We start from the raw sequence: 19,909 nt of genomic DNA, 5'->3' as shown, positions 1-19,909 counted from the left end.
CAAGTTTAAACTTAAAGGCATTATGTAATTTTGATACGGATTTTTTGGCTATATTCATAAACAAATTCAGATAATTGTTGTACGAAAGCCAAGATGGCTCATTTATATATCGAAATTCAGAAAAACAATACAAGATTCGAAACTTAAAAATCAGAAATATTTATTATTCAATAACAAATCAAATCATTTAAATAGAAATGTGCATCATCACCCGTACATGTTCTTGTCTACAAATAAAGTTTAAATTATTAAATGATTTAAATTATTTTGGAGGAGTAATTGTTCATAAAATGAATGAATAGAATAGTACGAATACCGTGAGTTTTGAATATGTGCTTTTGCATGTCCCGTGTGTATTCTCTCACGATAGTTATCGTCAGAAGTTTAAGCATTCTTACTGTGTAAAAAAGTGGTAAATGAAAGAAACTTACTTTCAAAAGTTGTGTTCAAACTGAAAACTTAAATGAAACTTAGCAGCATGGTTCTATGTATATATCGAATTTCAAATAATAAGTAATAAATATATAGGTGTAAATAAAGTCCAGACGCAATGGTTGATGTTCTGCCGCTAAAGAGGACTTACAACCGCAGTGACTAGAATCTTGAACAAGCAAAGAGTATAAAATTGAAGTTTCTCAATGCCATGATCGAGTTGACATAAACCTTTAGTGTGAAAATAAGCTAGTTAATAACAGCATATTTTCATTTTAGTACGACTTGTGAATACTTAATATATTATAATATTCAATTCAATTTATTGATTAAAAAAAACATGTTAAAACACAATTATGCTACATACATAAAAGCAATTTTTTGTCAAATAGCAATTTACAAACACATCTGTGAAATGGAACAGTCTATTTACTAGTATAACTATTAATACTAAATTACTGATAATAGTGAACTTATACTCGCAAACATAATATACTCATGCATTTAATTGCATTAAAAGAATTCTTCGCGTACTGCGAATGCTAAGATACTCTTTTTTGGTTGGTTTTAGTTTGGGGTTTAGGTAAACAATTCTCAAAATGCAGTTTCCTTGAGAGAGAGAGAGAGAGAAAGAGAGAGAGATGTAGACTTGTATGCTTATAGGCTTTCGTACTTTTGGGGCTATCGGAACTGAAAATGCGCAGTATTGATTTTGAAGACGGGCGTACAATTTTGTGTAAGTATTTATGTGCCATACATCTGGGTTTTCAGCTATTTCAAATTTCAAACACTTTTCGTGTTGATATAATGTTCACATATAAACTAATTCTTTATACTTTTATACTGTACCTAAATTGTATGATTAAATAATCAATGTGGGTGTGAACATGCATGTTCATTCTTATACACTTCGCTATATATACTCCTGTGTATATACTAGCATAGTTTTAACAAGGGCTAACACATTTTTAGTGAATATCGATTCAATTTATTTCTATCATATATACCAGTGTTATCGACAAAGAGATATGAGGATGTACTCTTCTTAATTTCAATGAGAGAGAGAGAGAAAGAGAGAGAGAGAGGGGGGGGAAACAGTCCGACATAAAAAAGGAATTGATTTTTATCCATATAGCGTCCTTAAAAATGGCTATAGTTTTATAGATTTATGATTACGTATTATTTTACAATATGTTAATATGTAACTTTTGTCTCACACATGTAGTGGATACTACCAGTCTTATCTAATCTGACAAAAATGACAAGCAAATATATATTTGCCGACTAGCCCAGAATGTATATAGGGGAGCCGGAAGTTTATTTTTAAGCTAAACTATACAAAAATGTATCAAATACATATGATGTATTATTAAAAAAAAATCACTGCCTCACCCTTTTTTAACAAATATTTGATCCTTTCATCACCGACGTGACCGGCCAGAGAAAAAAAAACCAGAAATAAAAACTATTAGATAAAAAATCTCTGTAAACTGTGTCCAAAACCATGAAAAGTCGCACTGTCTCCAGGGTAATGCAGGGACTTTGCGACGAAAATATAAAAATTCTAAACTTCTAAATTATAGTAAAATAAAAAAAAATATTGATGAAAATTGATGCGTCTTTTTCAGAAGACGGGCTAGAACTGATTTTTCGTTCTAATCGAACACCAATCATACAATCGTCACCACGTGACTCGTAACTATGAATTTCATTGGATACAATTTTCAACTCGAATCAACAAGACAATTATTTTCCGCTTATCTCCGTACCGCGGAAAATATCAAGTTTTAGGAGCTTATAGACTTTACACTATCTAAAACATTTTATTAACTTTAAAATTTCTCTTTCTTTTACAAGGTAATATCTTTTGAAAATGATTTAGGGCCTTTGGTTTCCTAACAAAGAGACTAAATAAATATGTTTTAATGCGCGACCGTTGGGGCGAGCGCAGTCTATAATTAAAAATGTGTACACGTATCATCATAACGAGTTTTTATTGATTTGTGATTCTATGAGTACTATAGAACTAGTTTTATCTAAAATAAGATGATGAACATTATATAATTCAACATAATGTTCATTTCAGAGATTTCTCCTTTTTAAAAGTGATTCCAACATCAGTTCACCTTGGCATATTAGGTTTTATAGTGTTGTCGGGTAGGCTTTACTTGTAACCGCCTTCCCCCGCCCCTCTCGAAAATCAAGGGTCAGTATTACAGAAATTTTCGAAAATCACCGGAATCATCTTAAAATCTATTAAATGTGAACTTTAAATAAGGACAAGTTACATTTGCATCATATCTCTGAAGAAATGTTCTTATTCGTTAGCTTTTTTATGATTTTGAAACGAATTCAGATTTCGGTCATTTGATTGACAGTAATTACAGTTAGAATTATTTCCCCTTATTTTAACGTAATTGTGACGTCAGAGGTCACTTCGATCGGCTTCTACTTCCGTATATATGCGGCGAAAGGCTAATTTCGACTGAGAATGGGGGTTAACTAAACCATTAAACTGGCTAAACTTCTATAGTTGTGATCAGAATAAGATATGAGTTATATGTTTAAAGGTTTAAGTGACACATCTTAAATAGTATTGGTTTTCATGTTGACATGCAAGTTATCAAGTATGGCTACGTTAAGCAACGCAGTCGGTCGTCGTAGAGATCATCAAATCACTGCAAGCGTTAACATTTTTCTTATTTCTTGAAATACCTTGGAATATGATTCACTTAACAGAATGTCACACTTTTTAAGTGAGATAGATATGTGTTTTTAGGGGATTTTATTAAACAATTAAAATAATTTTAGGTGATTCATGCGGGGTTTGAAAGTGACGACACTGCAGAAAAAAATGCATTATAAACCACCGTTAGCGGGTAATATATTTTTTTGTGTTCTTTTCAATATTTAATGATAATATGTTAGCGGTAGACATGTAACTATAAGTAAAGGAAATGTTTATGAAATATGACGTTTCCGTGAAACAACGCAATAGTGTTTGTGTTGAATACACTATGATATAAGACTAAGCCTATTTTTATATTGTGTCATCAGTTGTACATACACGTATTTATTGTTTTGTTTTTCAGTTTGGAATAATTATATAAATTTACATATTTGATACTTTTTTTCTTCAGAAAATTTAACATGATATAATCATGAACCAAGTTGAATAGAGAAATTTATTGGTATAAATATTGTGCTTTGCAAGCGAGTCTCGTTTTCGAATTCCTGAACTGACTCTTATCATATTGACAATCCAGTCTGATTAAAACCAATCCCCTTCTTCTTATACTCTTTGATGCCTCTTTATATATCGATAAGATGTCATACTTAGATGACCACTACATTTGCATACAATCTAAATATACCTTAACTTATCACATACATGCCTTTATCTGTTTTGTGAGAGATGACACTCTTCAATACGCAGAGTGGAGGCTATATAGAACACAGACTTGAATTTTTTGGTCTCCTTTTAAAGAAATCCAATCCTGATTGATCAGTTGTCAAAGACGTGTGAATATTGCCCCCTTTGTTAGACCTTGAAGTGTGAGGAGAAGGTGTGGTTTTAATCAGACTGAAAGACAATCTTTTCTCGACCCGAAACTGCAACGGAAGACCTCCTGGTTGCTTTACAACGAGTTCAGCTCTAATTATGATAAATATTCCTCTATCGACTCCTCTCATACACTGTACCTTTTTTGCCCGGCAAGCAATTCCATTCGTTTTCTTTCTTCGCCTAAAATACAAACCCCAAATGAAATGGAAAACCTTTGTTAATTCTATAGTGAGGGCCAATCATTTACAGTTCAGAAGTTAACTAATGCCCTGTGTCCTCTTAGTGCAATTTTCCAAAATGAATGTAAAATTGTTCTACATTCTTTCCGGCAAATTTCTAAAATTTCTATGAAGTTAAAGGCTGCAATTTTTTTTATTATTCTACTATAACGGGGCTTCATACACTTAATGGGGAATACGAGTATATACTATAAAACGTCTTTATTTGTTTTACATAATTTTTATTGTGTAAAGTTAGGAAACAAAGCATTGGCATAACGAAGAGAAATCATGCTTACTGCACTTCTACTTTAACATATTGTATTTTGATTTCTTTTGATAGATTGGCAAATAATCACGGTGATTTTTATTTCACTTTATTCGCGATTTATCATTTTCCCGCGAAGTTAAACCCATCCTGAATACTTGCACTCGTTGTTATAAAACATTTTGACGCATATATTGTGATCAATCGATTTTCTAGCAGTGTCAAATTAAAATTATTGCAATTGGTACTTTATTGAAACACTGTGGAATTAAATGACTTACAGTATCATATTTAATGAAAATGTGGCTTTTAATTTACTTTTTTTTAGATTATTGTATAATGGTATATTCGTAACAACTTTAAATGCCAAAAAAAATGAATACAAATGACAGTGAAGAGTACATGCTAATGCAAAACTTTGACATTTTGAAGACTCATCTCAAAATTGATTGTGCAAGATTCCTAGGGAATGTTTTAAAACAGTGCCATCCTGATTTCGAGACTTTTAAAGAGAGTGCTACATTTAGATCACTTAATAAAAACTGCCAGGAAGAGATATCGAATAAAAATAATTTTGTTTTACGCATACCTGTGTTATGTGAAGTTTTGCTAAAAGGAAACCCTTGGCCAGAACACGTACTTGAAAACTCCAAATTCAGAGCCATTGAGATGCAGACTTTTAAAGACGATATTGTTTCATTAAATCAAATCTGGAAAACGCACATAACCGAAAACCACCATGAAAAGATAACTTTAAATAATAAGCAACAGTTGTGTGAAGAATTGTCGGAAATAGGAATTAGAATGGCTGAAAGATTTCCGCACATTGGACAAACGTACTTAATGAGTACACAGCAACTTCGACTTAAAGGTAAATCAAAGAAATACAGACGACAATGAACATATTTAATAAGTTTTTTAAAAAATCTTAACAAGGCATCACATTTTTAAAAAAAAGTTTTGAATGTAAAACATAATGCAAATTGCAATAATGTTGTGTATTTATTGTGGAAATGTCCTTAAAATGTAATGAGTATATAAAGAATCCAAGTTATATATATATTCATATCTAATTGTCATAGATTTTTTTTAAAAATTTAGTTAGATTCGATTTCCTGAAAGTGTTTTATTACTGTAAGGAATTTGATTAGCACACAAGATATATAACTTCAATATGTATTTGTTTTCTTCGAAACATTTTATTTTTAACACAAAGAGATCATGTATAAACCATTTCTAAATATTACTGGAAATTAAAAATGTGTTTAATTCAAGTATTATGTACAAAATTAGTTCAACAGAAAACTCCTTGCATCGTAAATAATTTTTATGCAAGTAAATGTAAATATACTAGGAGTGATTTAAGGGTTGTTTCTTCATTATTTGATAACGACAAATTAAATAGAAAACGTAATATAAAAACCTTGAAGGAAAACATTTTTTTCTATTTGACAGAATTTGAAAGAGATGTTTCGACAGCTCAAATAGGAAATAAAAATACAATGAGTATATCAGTTGAAACACAAATGGATAAACCTGTTTTCATTGAACAAATTGGAAATAAAAACAAAATGATAATTCAGGTAGAAGATCGCCGTCAAACGAAACAATTAGAGCTGCAATCAACTGGAGAAGGTGATTTAATATTATATTTATATTATCAAATCCCTCTCTCTCTCTCTCTCTCTCTCTCTCTCTCTCTCTCTCTCTCTCTCTCTCTCTCTCTCTCTCTCTCCTAGGCTAAAAGATTATGTGAGGTTTTCTGACCAAAATTTGTATGATGTTGTCATTGTTGAAGTTGTAGTCGTCGTCGTCGTCTCAACTTTTCACATTTTCATCTTTTTCAACACCACTTTGCCAATTTCAATCGAACTTTAACGTATGAAATTTTAAAAAAAAACCAGCTAATGTAACTATGCATATTTATGTGCATATTTTACACCAAAGTTGTCAGATCCAAAGTATCAACTTGATTGTTAACTCGCCCTTCTGCCATAATGTTTATTAGTCATCCTGCGTTTCTGGGCACCCCGTTCTGAGAAGTTCTCTTTTTTATCCAAACTGAAACCATTAAATTGTTCCATTCTATTTATTATTGTATTTTGTATTAACCGGAAACGTCCGATCCAGATGTCTGCCCGCCTTGCATGATTAATTCGTCCTAACCTTTTCGCCATGACGTTATTCAGTCAATTTGCGTTATTTCAATTGTTACCCCGTTTTGGAAAGTTCTATCCCATTCTCCCAGCAGTGCTCATGTTCCGCAAACGAATGAGTTGTATCCATGCAAGTTATGAGTAAATATATTCACTCATTTTGTACATGTAATTATTCAATATTATTTTATTTGAATATATATTTTAATGCAAACTACTCCTGATTTAAATTCGCCATATTGTGCCAACCATCTTACTCTCCATTTTAATATTTCGGACTTGTTAATGAAAATGAAGGGTGCTTTAATTAGTTTTCCAATAATTACTTATCAGTCAAGTTGTGGCTTATCGACATAATCTCACTTGTGTTGAAATACCAGAGGTGAACGCAGCTACTCTGGTGCAGGCATTACGTAGTGTGTTTGCAATATGTCTTCATTTACATGTATAAGTATAGATATATGATCTTCTTGACCTTGATCTTTTTGTGAATTGTAATGCTCAATATATAATACATACAACACTGTGAAACCATCAAATTACAAAAAGAGTTCAGTGTAAAGCACAAACATATTTGAAGGAAGCTTTGAAAATTGATTGCTCACGTGAGCGATAAGGCGCATGGGCATCTTTTTAGGTCATGCGATATATTTTAATAATAAAAAAAGAAATTAGTTTTACTTTTTTTTTAAATTGTTTGTTATTACACTTACAGTAATTTTTTGGACACTTCTAGTTTATTAAATATTTGCTACTTTTTAAATGCAACAGTGCTAAGGTCTACTTTGTAGTAGAGCCGACTAGCAAGTACGGGATATGTTATAACTATGACATCAAACAAAACAATCATCAAAAATGTTAAAAAATAAAGTAAATCGCGATTGATGTGTAGGAATACTTAAAGTACACTTAATATTGTCTCTGCTCACAACTTAGTAGTCAAGCAAGTAAGTCCAACAACGTAAAATATTAACAAATTAAATTCATCATTAAAATAAATGACTGATCGTGATGAAATTGTCGATATGACGTTATATTGTAAACTTTGACGCAAATTGTATTTAGTGAAAGGCGGGTCAGTTCTTTTTTTTACAATGGAAAAATGAATATATAAAATAAAAAACGTAGCACAATCTCCAAACAAATACTATTACTTTACATATATTATTAAATCCTAATAGTTATTCAGCTTGTTTTGGTCCAGTATATTATTATTTTTTAGACTATTTATTATTTTTTAGAGTATTTAATATAAAAGGCTTTTCTGAATAAACTTTTTTTTACACGAGCGTATGCATGTACCTAACAGATAATTGAATATAAATGAAGGGAACGTTTACTTTATTAAAAAATGCTGCTGCTTAGATAAAATGTACAAAATGGATTAATAAATACGTATAATATTAAGCGATCGGTAATGAATACGGGTAACTTGTATACTGTGCATAATGTTAGGTAGTCGATATCTGATACTAGTGAACAAATTCTGATAATCAACGTGTTTATTTATTCAGGCTAGGTCAGATAAATGAAACAACAATTTATTATGAATATTATCTATACTACTATATTAAAATAATAGACTCGAATTTTTTAGCTTTTATACCGAGAAATCGGAAGACTACTGTCTTTTTTTATATATATATTTTTAACATCATTGGTACTTGGAGATTACCAATTTGTTTTTATTTTTTCTCAATCAGGCTTCGCTAATTAATAATCATAGAGAATTCTTTAAAAAATCCGGAAATCGTCTGAATTTTTCTGATTTTACAATCTTGCACATGCGCATTCCATTCAAGCTAAATCACGGGATGCTCTTTAGTTTATGTTTCCACAATATCACATTTGCATGGATAAACTAAAAAACGATACTTGTAATACAAATACGTGTAAATTTTCATTCAAAATTTGCTATATATTCTGTTCATAAAAGAAATTACGGGAGATAACTCTAACTCAGTGCGTTTAATATGAAGAAGCCACGATTTCTGAATGTCAACATGGTGTGCAACTTTGATGTATCTATTTCGTAAATGCCCGACATGATATGCAATGCCAACCCGTGCACGCACGGGTCTAAGTGTAGTTATTACTATAGTTATGAGCTTTTTTATATTATTTTTTTTCAGTGAGTCTTAGAATGGTGTTGAGATCCAATGATACTCAAGAGTGGAAAACAATCACAGAAAATGCAACACGAATTGACATTCATAATCTCAATTCTAATCCTGTGCTGAAACAAAACCACATTGTAGTTGACAGTTTTGAAAAAGGTTGTCTGATTGTTAATTTTAAAACCGCCCCTGGATATCCAATCAAGAACTGTCTAAAGATACTATTCAATGAATTGTTTCAAGATCTGGAGGTCGAGGCTACATTGCAGAACTACAACGTCAGAGTTGTACAAGTCAACGGATATATTTACTATCCTGAAAAATTCCAAAATGGTAGAGCTCTCTCTCTCTCTCTCTCTCTCTCTCTCTCTCTCTCTCTCTCTCTCTGTATATATATATATATATATGTAAATTAAAAAATGAAAAACAAAACAGAGTAAAACGCTTTTATTAAATCTTCAAAACTGGACACTGCGATATGTTTTGGAATTGAATATATATATATATATATATATATATATATATATATATATATATATATATATATATATATATATATATATATATATATATATATATATATATATATATATATATATTACCTGTGACCTTTATTCCAGGCAAAACATGCAAAGACCCAATTATCATTAGACATACTTCATGGAGAAACACTTCAACGCTGTTTGATATAGATATATACCTTACTAATCTGATGAAAACCCTTATTCAGAACAAATTTTCAACCGATGGTAAGTTAACCAACAGATGGAACATAGACAGACATATAAACATACAGGCCACGATGTTTGTTTGAAAAGAAATGTGTATTGTACGATGTCTCAAGAGCATTCGACTAAAATGGTGAAATTAGATTTACATACCTTCAAAGTATTTCCCCAGGTAGAAATACACAAGTTTAATATATAAATCCATTCCTGGAATGCAGCGCTCATTGAGATATACCTCTTGGGGACTGACTGTTGCTGACACAAGGGCTTGTTGGGGCTTGTCGGGACATGTTTAGAGGACCAGATAACTTTTTAAAGCTATGAAATAGTAAAATTGGGCTCGATTTGGAGAGAATAGTGGGTGTGACAACCTGTGCTACATTAGTCATATAGACGTGAGTGAGCATTACCATGATCGAAGTAAAAAAACATGCAGAAATCCTGACACAGAGCGTCGATGACGATAATATTTTCTTAGCTCTTTTTGTATAACATCTCCATATTATAGTGACCTTTAACAATTTTGCTACATTTATTTAGCGCAAGAATTTATGAAAAAAATATGCAATAAAAAATATTTTATGCTTATGGCTTTCTTGGCAACTACAAGCCTATACCATGTTTAGTTAGCCATTTTTTTTCCAAATTTTATTGCCAGATCGAATAGTTGATCCACATTTCGTCACGACTAAATGCATTGGCAAATTATCTTTGACCGAATTTGGGAATCGTGTATTTGCATTATTCTCAATTATTTCCCCCACTTTTTTTTAGACATATGCCCTGCGTGTTGAAGTTACAAGTCGGTCACTTTTTGCTGCATCTGTGCCATCCAAAGATTACTTTAGTTAACAAATCAAATCCGGATACATTACCTTCTCACAATTCAGTAACAATTTTTTTAATAATCTCAAACGTTTCCTAATATTTTTAAACAATAGTCAACTGCTGGCTCTATTGATATGAATAAAAGGTTCAACTGTGTGGAACTAAATGCCGTATTTATACCGTTTGAAATATTTTGATAGAGCTATTCAAATGTATCATCAACCACGAAATCGTGTAAGGCGTTATCGCGCTGTGCTGCAATACACATTACATATCGAACAACCATCGTTAACATAAAAATGAATGTTTTCTCACAAAAAGCCTCTTTCTTGATTAAATACGATTTGAATGAAATTTGTTATGTTTAGATAAGTAATTTTTTTTTCATTACAAATTACAGTCAACGAACAAATTGAGGTTCAAATCAAATGGGATCTGGATTTGAGCATGTCTTCATACCTAAAGCAATTCAGCTTTGATACAAATGAATTTGTATGTAAAAACATGAAAACATCACAACTTGAAATACAAAATGTGACTGAATATGAAAACGCAATACATTTAACATTCAAATGTACAAGACGATTTCCCTATCAAAACTTCGTTGAGGAAAGAGGATCAGTGTATAGCATAACAAAGATGCTTTTTAGCAGTATGTCAACGTCGCTGTTGCGATTATCCGTTTTTCTAGATACAAGTTTACTTAATGACTCAGGATTTGGCCAAGGTAAATATATATAACTTATTTTGTTGAGAAATAAGGGTTGTAAGCGATCTAGGAGATACTTACACTTCACGTTTCCGAAAATCAAAATATATGTCATTCTTTTTTAATACAACAGGTACATGCATATGCATAACCATTTTTGTCGATTTTAAAAGGTCTGGTGTTTTACATCAATCCATCGTCAAAAGTTTCGGAGGCTTTGAGGAGAGGAACATTCACAAAAATCATTACAGCAATGTTAGGAGGTGAAGACACATCTGTATTAAGAAACGTTGACAATTTGAAGATAAAAGCTATCCTTGAATACCGCGACGGTATGGTCTTCATATTAATTATCTAAAGTAAATTATCACAATATTATTTTCATTGTCCATATTTTTTAAGTACATTGTACGAACAAAGATATTTTAATACGACAACTAATTGTAAATAACATTTCGTTATTAGCATCAAAAATTGAAGTTTCTTCATCCGAACAAGAGGAACATATAGTGAATAAAGTATTTGATGATCATGATTTGACATTAGAACCCGTGAAGCAGAAATCAATCGTCGACCCTTTGTTTCAAGCCTGGGAAATAGGAAATCCAAACTTAGTGCTTGGGTTTCTTGAAGAAGGTGGGAATCCTAACGTACGGAATGAAAAGCTTCAAACTCCTTTGCATTTGGCATCTGACAGAAATTTGCTCCGTATTGTTGAAAAGCTACTTCTTTGTGGTGCTGAGATAGATGTCGTAGATAAAAATTTTGATACACCACTTATTTTAGCCTCTCGTAATGGACATTGGAAAATAATAGAATCTCTCTTACATAAAGGAAGCAATTCTGAAATCAGAGATCGAAATAATTGTTCGCCTCTTTTCTTAACAGTGAAGAATAAACACGGTTCTGCTTTGAAAAGTTTATTGAAATTTGGTGCTTTAGTAAATTCTACTGGAAACAATCAAGAAACTCCTTTACATGTTGCAAGCAAGAATGGATCTTTAGAAATAGTTAATAACTTACTGATATACGGAGCCGATGTACATTGCATCGATAACGATGGCAACACACCCCTGCATGCAGCATTGCTAAGTTTAACAGATAATTATCAGCGTGGCGAAATCGTGCAAAAATTGTTAAACAGAGGATCTCTTGTCAATATAGGGAACAAAACCATGAAAACACCTGTATGCATTTCGTCTGAAAATGGTTTCAAAGATGTTACTGAAATACTGGTGAAAGCCTCAGCAGATATTAACCTTTCCGATTATGAAAATGATTTACCTATTCATTTAGCGACCAGAAACGGCCACGCAGATATTGTTGAAATAATTTTAAAATGTTCAAATACTAGTAACATCGATAGATGTAATTCTAAAAATGTGACTCCAAGAATGCTAGCAAAATTACATGAGGATATATTAAAGATGTTTGAGGAATTTGAAACAAAAGGTATTTTAAACGGGGGCTGTTATTTTTCAGGTATCCTAATACGTTGTTACAATGGAGAAAATTCAAATAAAAATTTATTGTACTAGTCTTACAATAGAATCAACTACTTTTAATTCCAATCGCATGATGTTTGATGTTTGTTTTTTTTCCCAAATAAAATATGTCTAGAATATTGTCAAAAATCGGATTTAGAAATGAAATAGAAATGAAAAGAACAAACAATAGATAATGATAATAAATCAATTTTTTATTGGTTGAAAATATAATCTTAGCTAGGTAGAATACATGAAAGTTATTGTTTTCAAGAAATAAAAATCGGCAATTTTATAGTGGATATACAGAAATGCAATGATATAAATACATAGGTTTTACTTTTAACAGAATTTCAAAGTAACCCTGCTATGGAATTTGCAAGAAAAGGCATGATGAGAGACCTTTTACCTTACATCAAGCAAAATACAAACTTGGACACCAAAGACCACCAAGGAAGATCACTTTTACATGTTGCATCTTGTAATGGACATGTTGATATTGTAAGATCTCTGGTCAATTCAAAGGCGGATGTAAACGCCGTTGATTTCCTCTCAAAATCTCCATTAAGCATTGCTGCAGAGAATAAGTATTATTCAGTAGTGGAATGTTTGATTAACGCAGGGGCAGATGCTAACATAGTTGATAGTTTTGGAAGAACGGCACTTCATTATGCTGTAAAATCAGGTAATAACGAAATATTAAGAATATTTCTGCAACGTCGACATTGTGTTTACACAGAGGATATTGACGGAAAAACACCTCTCCATTTCTGCGGAATCTATGGAAATAAAAGTATTGTGAAGGATGTACTAGCTGTCATAATTAGCATTGATGTTAATCAGTGCGATCTTCAAAGGATATCACCTTTGCATGAAGCAATAAACAATCAACAGCTTGATGTAGCAGAATTTCTTTTAACGCATGGGGCCAATGCTAATTTTCCGAATTCAAGTGGGAAAACACCCTTACACGTGGCTGCAGAAATAGGCAGCCATGCGGCTGCAGATATTTTGTTACGATGTAATGGACACGTTAACAAACGCGATTATTTACTTCAAACACCAGTTTTTCTTGCTGCTAGATCGGGAAGAAGTGTCCTTTTGACCTTAATAAAAAACGGAGCAGATATAAACTTGCCGGATCAAAAAGGTCGAACCCCCTTGCATGTCTCCCTAGAAAATGGACACCTTTTTGTTATGAAAATTCTGATGGAATACAATGCTGAGGTCAATTTAATGGATAAAGATGGAAAAACCCCATTACATTTGGCTTCAAACATGGGCAATTACGAAGCATCTTCAATTTTGCTAAAAGCAAATGCCAAAGTAAATGCTGTGGATGGCAATTGTTTTACACCCCTTCATTATTGTACAAAGAGTGTTGTATTGAAATTGTTAATACAAAACGGTGCTTCTGTTAACTCAAAAGATGTGAATGGAAATACTCCTTTACATTCTGCTGTTGAATTTTTCTGCAAGTCGGACTTGGCTACAAACACAGCAAGTGAATATCTCACTATCGTTAATGATCTTTTGTCAAATGATGCAGATATTTCTCTAAGTAATAACAAAATGGAAACTGTCATTCATAAGGTTGTACGTGCTTCCAACTATCATTTATTGATAGAATTATTAATTTTCTATTTTAATCCAGCCAAACAAAAAACGTTGACTGTGATAGTGAACGATTGTTTAAAACAAAGTAAAAACGCGTTTGTCAATGATGTCCTGAAGCGATGGGTTTCCATTCAACAAGCAACACAAAATAGAGAACAATTCGAAAGTATGTACGCAGAGGAGAAAGAACTTTGTCCTTTTCATCTCTTACATCAGCACAAAGAGTGGCTTCAACAACATGGTGAGAACTTTGTGTGTAGATGACATTTTAGCACAATTCCGTTTTATTGCTAGCCCGATACTGTAAAATGCAACAAATATGAGTACTAATCCGTTTTCAATAACTAGGTTATACCTGTTTAATCTTTTATTTCAGATTACAAAAAAAGAGTCACTGCTCTTCAAAGAATATTGTCTGTAGAAACAGGTAAAACCATATCTCAGCTTTTATATATATATATATATATATATATATATATATATATATATATATATATATATATATATATATATATATATATATATCTTGCCAAACAAGTTTTTATTGGATATTGTGAGAAATTTGAAAAGTGGTCACTCAAGTACGGTAGCCTTTGAATACCGTTTTTATAAATGATGCATACGTATGCGTATCACATATTTACATACATTAGGACTGTTTTATTTATTATTGGTTTATTATTATTTTGATATCATTTTACGAGCTTTCCTCCAGCGTTTTGTTGTTAAAATTGAAATTTAACTGAGTTTAAAAAATAACTTTGGTTAGCTATTTGATCCAAAATATTATTTCAAACCATGTATATATATATATATATATATATATATATATATATATATATATATATATATATATATATATATATATATAAACAAATCATTAAATAAATATAAACAAATCATTAAAGTAAGCCAAAAATAAGGGTAGAAGACAGCCAAAGGTGAGAAAAGTTAGGTAACAGGTGCTTGGTCACGATAATTAAAATATACATCCGAGTAACCGAGTACCGATTTTAGTATTCGATACTCGAGTACCTGGTTAACCGGGTACTCGTTGACATCCCTAATATATATATATATATATTAAATGTAATATAATTGGAACATCTAGAAGGTTATGAAAACAATGTAGATCCTGAAGAAAGCGCCGTCGTCAATTAATTAAACATGCATAGTTTTTTTACGCTTTAGGAGAAAAGTTAACTTATAGGTTGTCAAATGTGTTAATGGTTCTTTAAGTTTTACACTCAATCTTTGAAATTCTTGAATATTATCATAAGATTGTTTTATATATCAAAAGATTTGAGTGGAAAGGAAAAAAGAAAAAGAAAGGTCTCCATAGAGGATTCAACTCGTGGTGAACGGTTGGAAAAAATATCGAAGGAAGAAGGTATAGCATTATTTATATATATTTTTGTGTGTTAATACTTATGTCACAAAACAAGAAAAAAATAATTAAACGCTTAAGATCAACGATTAAATAACTTTCATTTTTTCATATTACATTTTAGATAAAATGTAATGGAGAAAGATCACTGAAACGCATCTGTACAAACATTTAGCAGTTCACCACCAAAGTTACTGACTCATAAAGGAAAATTAGAGGTTCTTTAGGGAAAATTTTTCATCCAACTGAATGAAACCTCTGTAGGTTGGCATTTAAAACGTGAAAAGAATATACGAAAGATAATTAAAATTTGATTAAATAAAAATGTTGACAACTTTTAATAAAGTTCATAGGTTTTAATAATCAAACATGTTCATATGACTCGTAATCACCCTATATTCATCATGTGGTGGAAACTCGTAACCAGTGTCAAAATGAAGAAAATGGAATCCTTATAAGCAGGGAACATTGTATGTTTTACCTTAGGAAGTAACAAAAAGTCGTATAGAAACATTGAATACGTTTATGAAACACTGTGTGAGTTTGGATTTTAATAAAATTCCTGTTGAAAAAGAAAAACAGTGGAATTTATAAAAATGTTTTGAAGACAGTGACCTACATTTTGATGACTATGTGATAAGTCAGGTTCAAGAAGCTGAATATTAAGGAATGCTAACATTGCGTGTGTTGTTCGTTCATTACAGAGAGATATGGACATCAGGGCTAGTTGAATTTATACAGCTTACATTAACGGAAGGACAGATATCATGCTTAAAATTAGGAAATCGTTGTACAAAAAGAAATTCTTTTGAAATATCAAACATAAGCAAGGTGTAAAATATTTGATAAAAAAGGAAAGTATTGCATATGAACTCGCATTATTGACAATTTATCTGCCATAGGATGGGACATTATGCGAACATTTATTTAGGACTCAGTGATGACTTTTATATAGGTATAAGAACGATACCATTATGTTTAAGGTTTTTATCAACATTTCTTATGAATGATTAAGTTAACGAATTTTGCTTATACATATTTCATGCTGTACTGAGTCATCTGCTGAGCACATAATTACAGCCACTTCCAAGGTAAACAAAACATTGGCTCTCATTCAAAATCTGCTTCAGAATTTTATAAGATCAATACTATTTGGAGTATTGTTGTTTGTGTTTGTAAAAATAAATGTGAATGTCATTTGATAACTGCTTTCAATTGGTAGCTATTTTTCTACCAAGCACGTAACCCTAACACAAATCTCTATCTTGTTTTATAGATATATCATTGTAACTAGATACAGAGTGGTGTCTTTATTCGTCTAAGGAGGAAAAAAAGAGAGATAGGGAAAATTTTAATTCGTTTGAATGTAGGAAAACATACCTTTAGCTTATACATTTAATTTCGTCAATTTTGTTGGTAGTATAAATCAACAAAATTAAATCAATGAATGCATAAAGATTACGATATGACGGATGCCAAAAAAATCTTATGTTCTTATGTTGTTATTAATATCATATTTATCACACTAGCCTTACAAAATATGCCAATACAATACACAATGAATTATATAGCTTATCCGGTTGTTCAATTAATTCCAATTTTAAAATGATTTCATACTGATTCACACTGATTAATAGTATGAGATATTTATTAAATTTATATGTAAAGGTGTTTGGTCTCCATTTTCAGTTTTTCGTAAGTAAATACGTACAATACTTGTACTTAAAACGAGATTCGAATCTTTGTTCGTCAAATTTTTAATGAAAAAGGTGTTGTTTATTTGTGTGTAATTCTTTGCCAGCTTTTAATTAGGTGAGCTTTGTTTATGGTTAAAACAACGGAATCAATTTGATTTGATTTGACGTTTTACTCTACATAAATTGGGATTGGGCGCAATTTCCATAACTTAAACCGCACTCTTCCAATACAAATATATTATACAAGAGAAATGTATGTGTATATCTGCAGCAACTATCAACATGCCGTCATGCAAGTTTGACTTTATCTCCGATATATCATAAAAGCTATTCAATCCTATAGATATAAAATAAATATAATTTATAAAGAGTGAATTTTTCCTTAAAACCCAGAGAAAATATGGCCGCATAAATTTTAATGTTTCATCCGATTTTATTAAAGACCATGAAAATCTAAGCTTCTCCATATTCACATCTCAATCAATGGTTGCTTAATGTAGCTTTCAGACATATACACCTGACAGTTTATGAAAGTCCTTTAATATGCAACTGTAAATATGCTATTATGAGTTTGTTTCTCTTTTATCTCCTGACATTTGTCCTCTTGTGCACATGCATTAAGTTTATTGTAATTTGTGTACAATTATATTTACATATATATGAAATAAAGTATGAAATAGAGAGAAATAGAGTTATTTTCCTCAAATCAACACTGTGGTGACATGTACATGTATGCATGCATGCTGTATATATAAATGCGTGTAGGTTGGATCTCCTTGAAAATACATGTACCAGTTTTGCTGAAAAAATTCGAGGATTCAAATGTATCTTACTTTGCATTTTGCTTCACATAGTTTCGGTTGACGCTTTTAGTACACGTATCAGCTTTGTAAATTGGGGTCAATGCGACATTTGTGGACACTGGACACACCTAAAATTTTGTTCACAGGTGAAAGTTCTTTGGAGAGGAAGTGTGTTTACATGTAAAATGCTACCGACGATGACGCCTGCCCAGACAATGCCGTATGTGAAGATCGAAGATGACTATTTACCAATTTTGAATGCAAGTGTGAAGACCTCGGCTTTTTTTTTTAGATCGATCTTCCCGGATGAACTAGAGGTGGTGAAGCTGCGACTCTGTGTATAGGTATGGGATGATAAAGATAGAGCACTTTCAAATTGGTGCTAATGTAGAATTATGTTTTAAAAGAATTTCACTATTTATTTCAAGACTCTATATGCGCAGTGTATATACTATACTGGAATAAATGGAGAATTGTTGAGGCAAGAACCGCTGACTAGACTGAGTACTAAAAAATAATCGATAAATTCGATGTAATGTATTTAGAAGTATTGTTTTCCAATGTAAATTATCTATATATACCTTAAAAATAGTCAGATTTTAAATGGTAGGAACAATTCAGACAATTTTGTATTCGTATGCATTCGGAATACGAGACTATATTGATCTATTGCGTAGGAATAATTCCTACGCTACAGTTCATTATAGTCTCGTTCAACCAAACGCTCTGCTGTCTCTGTAAATCAGAGTATCTCTGCTTGTCTGGGATTAACGAGACAAAAGTTCAACATAGTCATGTAATTGCTCTGATCCAGAAATATTTCGATTACTGATACATGGTTTGATGAAATTAATTAATTCTATCTATTAGTATTACACATGATTCCTACAGGAGTTTTATCGGAATTCTGTTCGGGAAAAAAATGTCGTACACTTTTACAGTATAACATGCAGCATTGACTATTAACGTAAATAGTGGTTGTTGTTGTTGTTTTTTTTGTAGGGTACCCACACTCTTTACAGATTTAACAAGAAAAGAAACAAGTATTCCTTTTAAGGTTCCTCGACACATCAAAATTTTTTTTTATGGATCGATAGAAAATCTTTTTTGAAACATGATTCCACAAAACAGAGATCAATATCGGCTTTCAGTTATTTTATACGAATTTTTTTGTATTTTTTCAGTGAAATAGGAAAAACTGTTTGGCAGACAAACAGAATATATTAGAGCTTTAAATTTGTTGTCAATAAATGTGTAAATTAATTATAAATAAATTCATGCCAAAGATCGTTTGGTCAAGTGTTTAATTTTTTAATTAAAAAAATATTTCTGAAATCAAAATTGTAATTCTTTAATATCTTTTTAATCTATGGATAAAATTTTAAAAATTACATATAGTCACATAAACTATTTACTAAACAATGATATTTTACAAAGAAATTGAAATGAAAATGCGAAATTTTGGAAAAATTGCTATTTATCAAATTTTAACCGATCCCGATTGAAAAAAAACTGATCCCGATCAGAATTATTTTAAAATTGAAATTTTACAAATAAACTGCAGTTTTTTTTTTCTAAGTAATTGATATAAATTGTGAAGTTAGTAAATGACGAAACCATTTTACAGCTAAACAGCCTGAAATTTTTGCAAAATTCTGATTCATTCTTACTTTATGTGATTTCGTTCGGGATCAGTTTAATTACAATCGGGATCGGTTCGATTTTAAAATTTTCCATTTTTTCTTTAATTTCACTATTTGGTTTCAATTTCTTGTTGAAATATGATTGCACAGCAATTGTTAAATGCGAGTAACAGTTTATCTGCAGTTTTTATCCATAGATTTAAAAAATATCTACAATCCTTTTTTTTCATTTTCATAAATATTTTTTTTACAAAAAT

The 19,909-nt window shown here is 31.2% G+C and overlaps 1 protein-coding gene across 1 annotated transcript; it reads left to right on the top strand.

Moving 5' to 3' along the window:
* Positions 1–3,287: 3,287 nt before the first annotated feature.
* LOC128158220 (serine/threonine-protein phosphatase 6 regulatory ankyrin repeat subunit B-like) lies at positions 3,288–17,880 on the top strand. Its single transcript, XM_052820977.1, has 12 exons — positions 3,288–3,311; positions 4,812–5,354; positions 5,939–6,118; positions 8,772–9,089; positions 9,377–9,505; positions 10,713–11,039; positions 11,195–11,353; positions 11,487–12,473; positions 12,855–14,363; positions 14,499–14,549; positions 15,423–15,512; positions 15,634–17,880. The coding sequence occupies exons 2-12, from the start codon at positions 4,847–4,849 to the stop codon at positions 15,642–15,644; spliced, it is 4,269 nt and encodes a 1,422-aa protein (XP_052676937.1). The 5' UTR covers positions 3,288–3,311; positions 4,812–4,846; the 3' UTR covers positions 15,645–17,880.
* The last annotated feature ends 2,029 nt before the right edge of the window (positions 17,881–19,909 follow it).

Source organism: Crassostrea angulata, chromosome 8, assembly GCF_025612915.1.
Source record: "Crassostrea angulata isolate pt1a10 chromosome 8, ASM2561291v2, whole genome shotgun sequence".
NCBI classification, from domain to species: Eukaryota; Metazoa; Mollusca; class Bivalvia; order Ostreida; family Ostreidae; genus Magallana; species Magallana angulata.
This window is presented reverse-complemented; position numbering and strand designations above follow the sequence as displayed.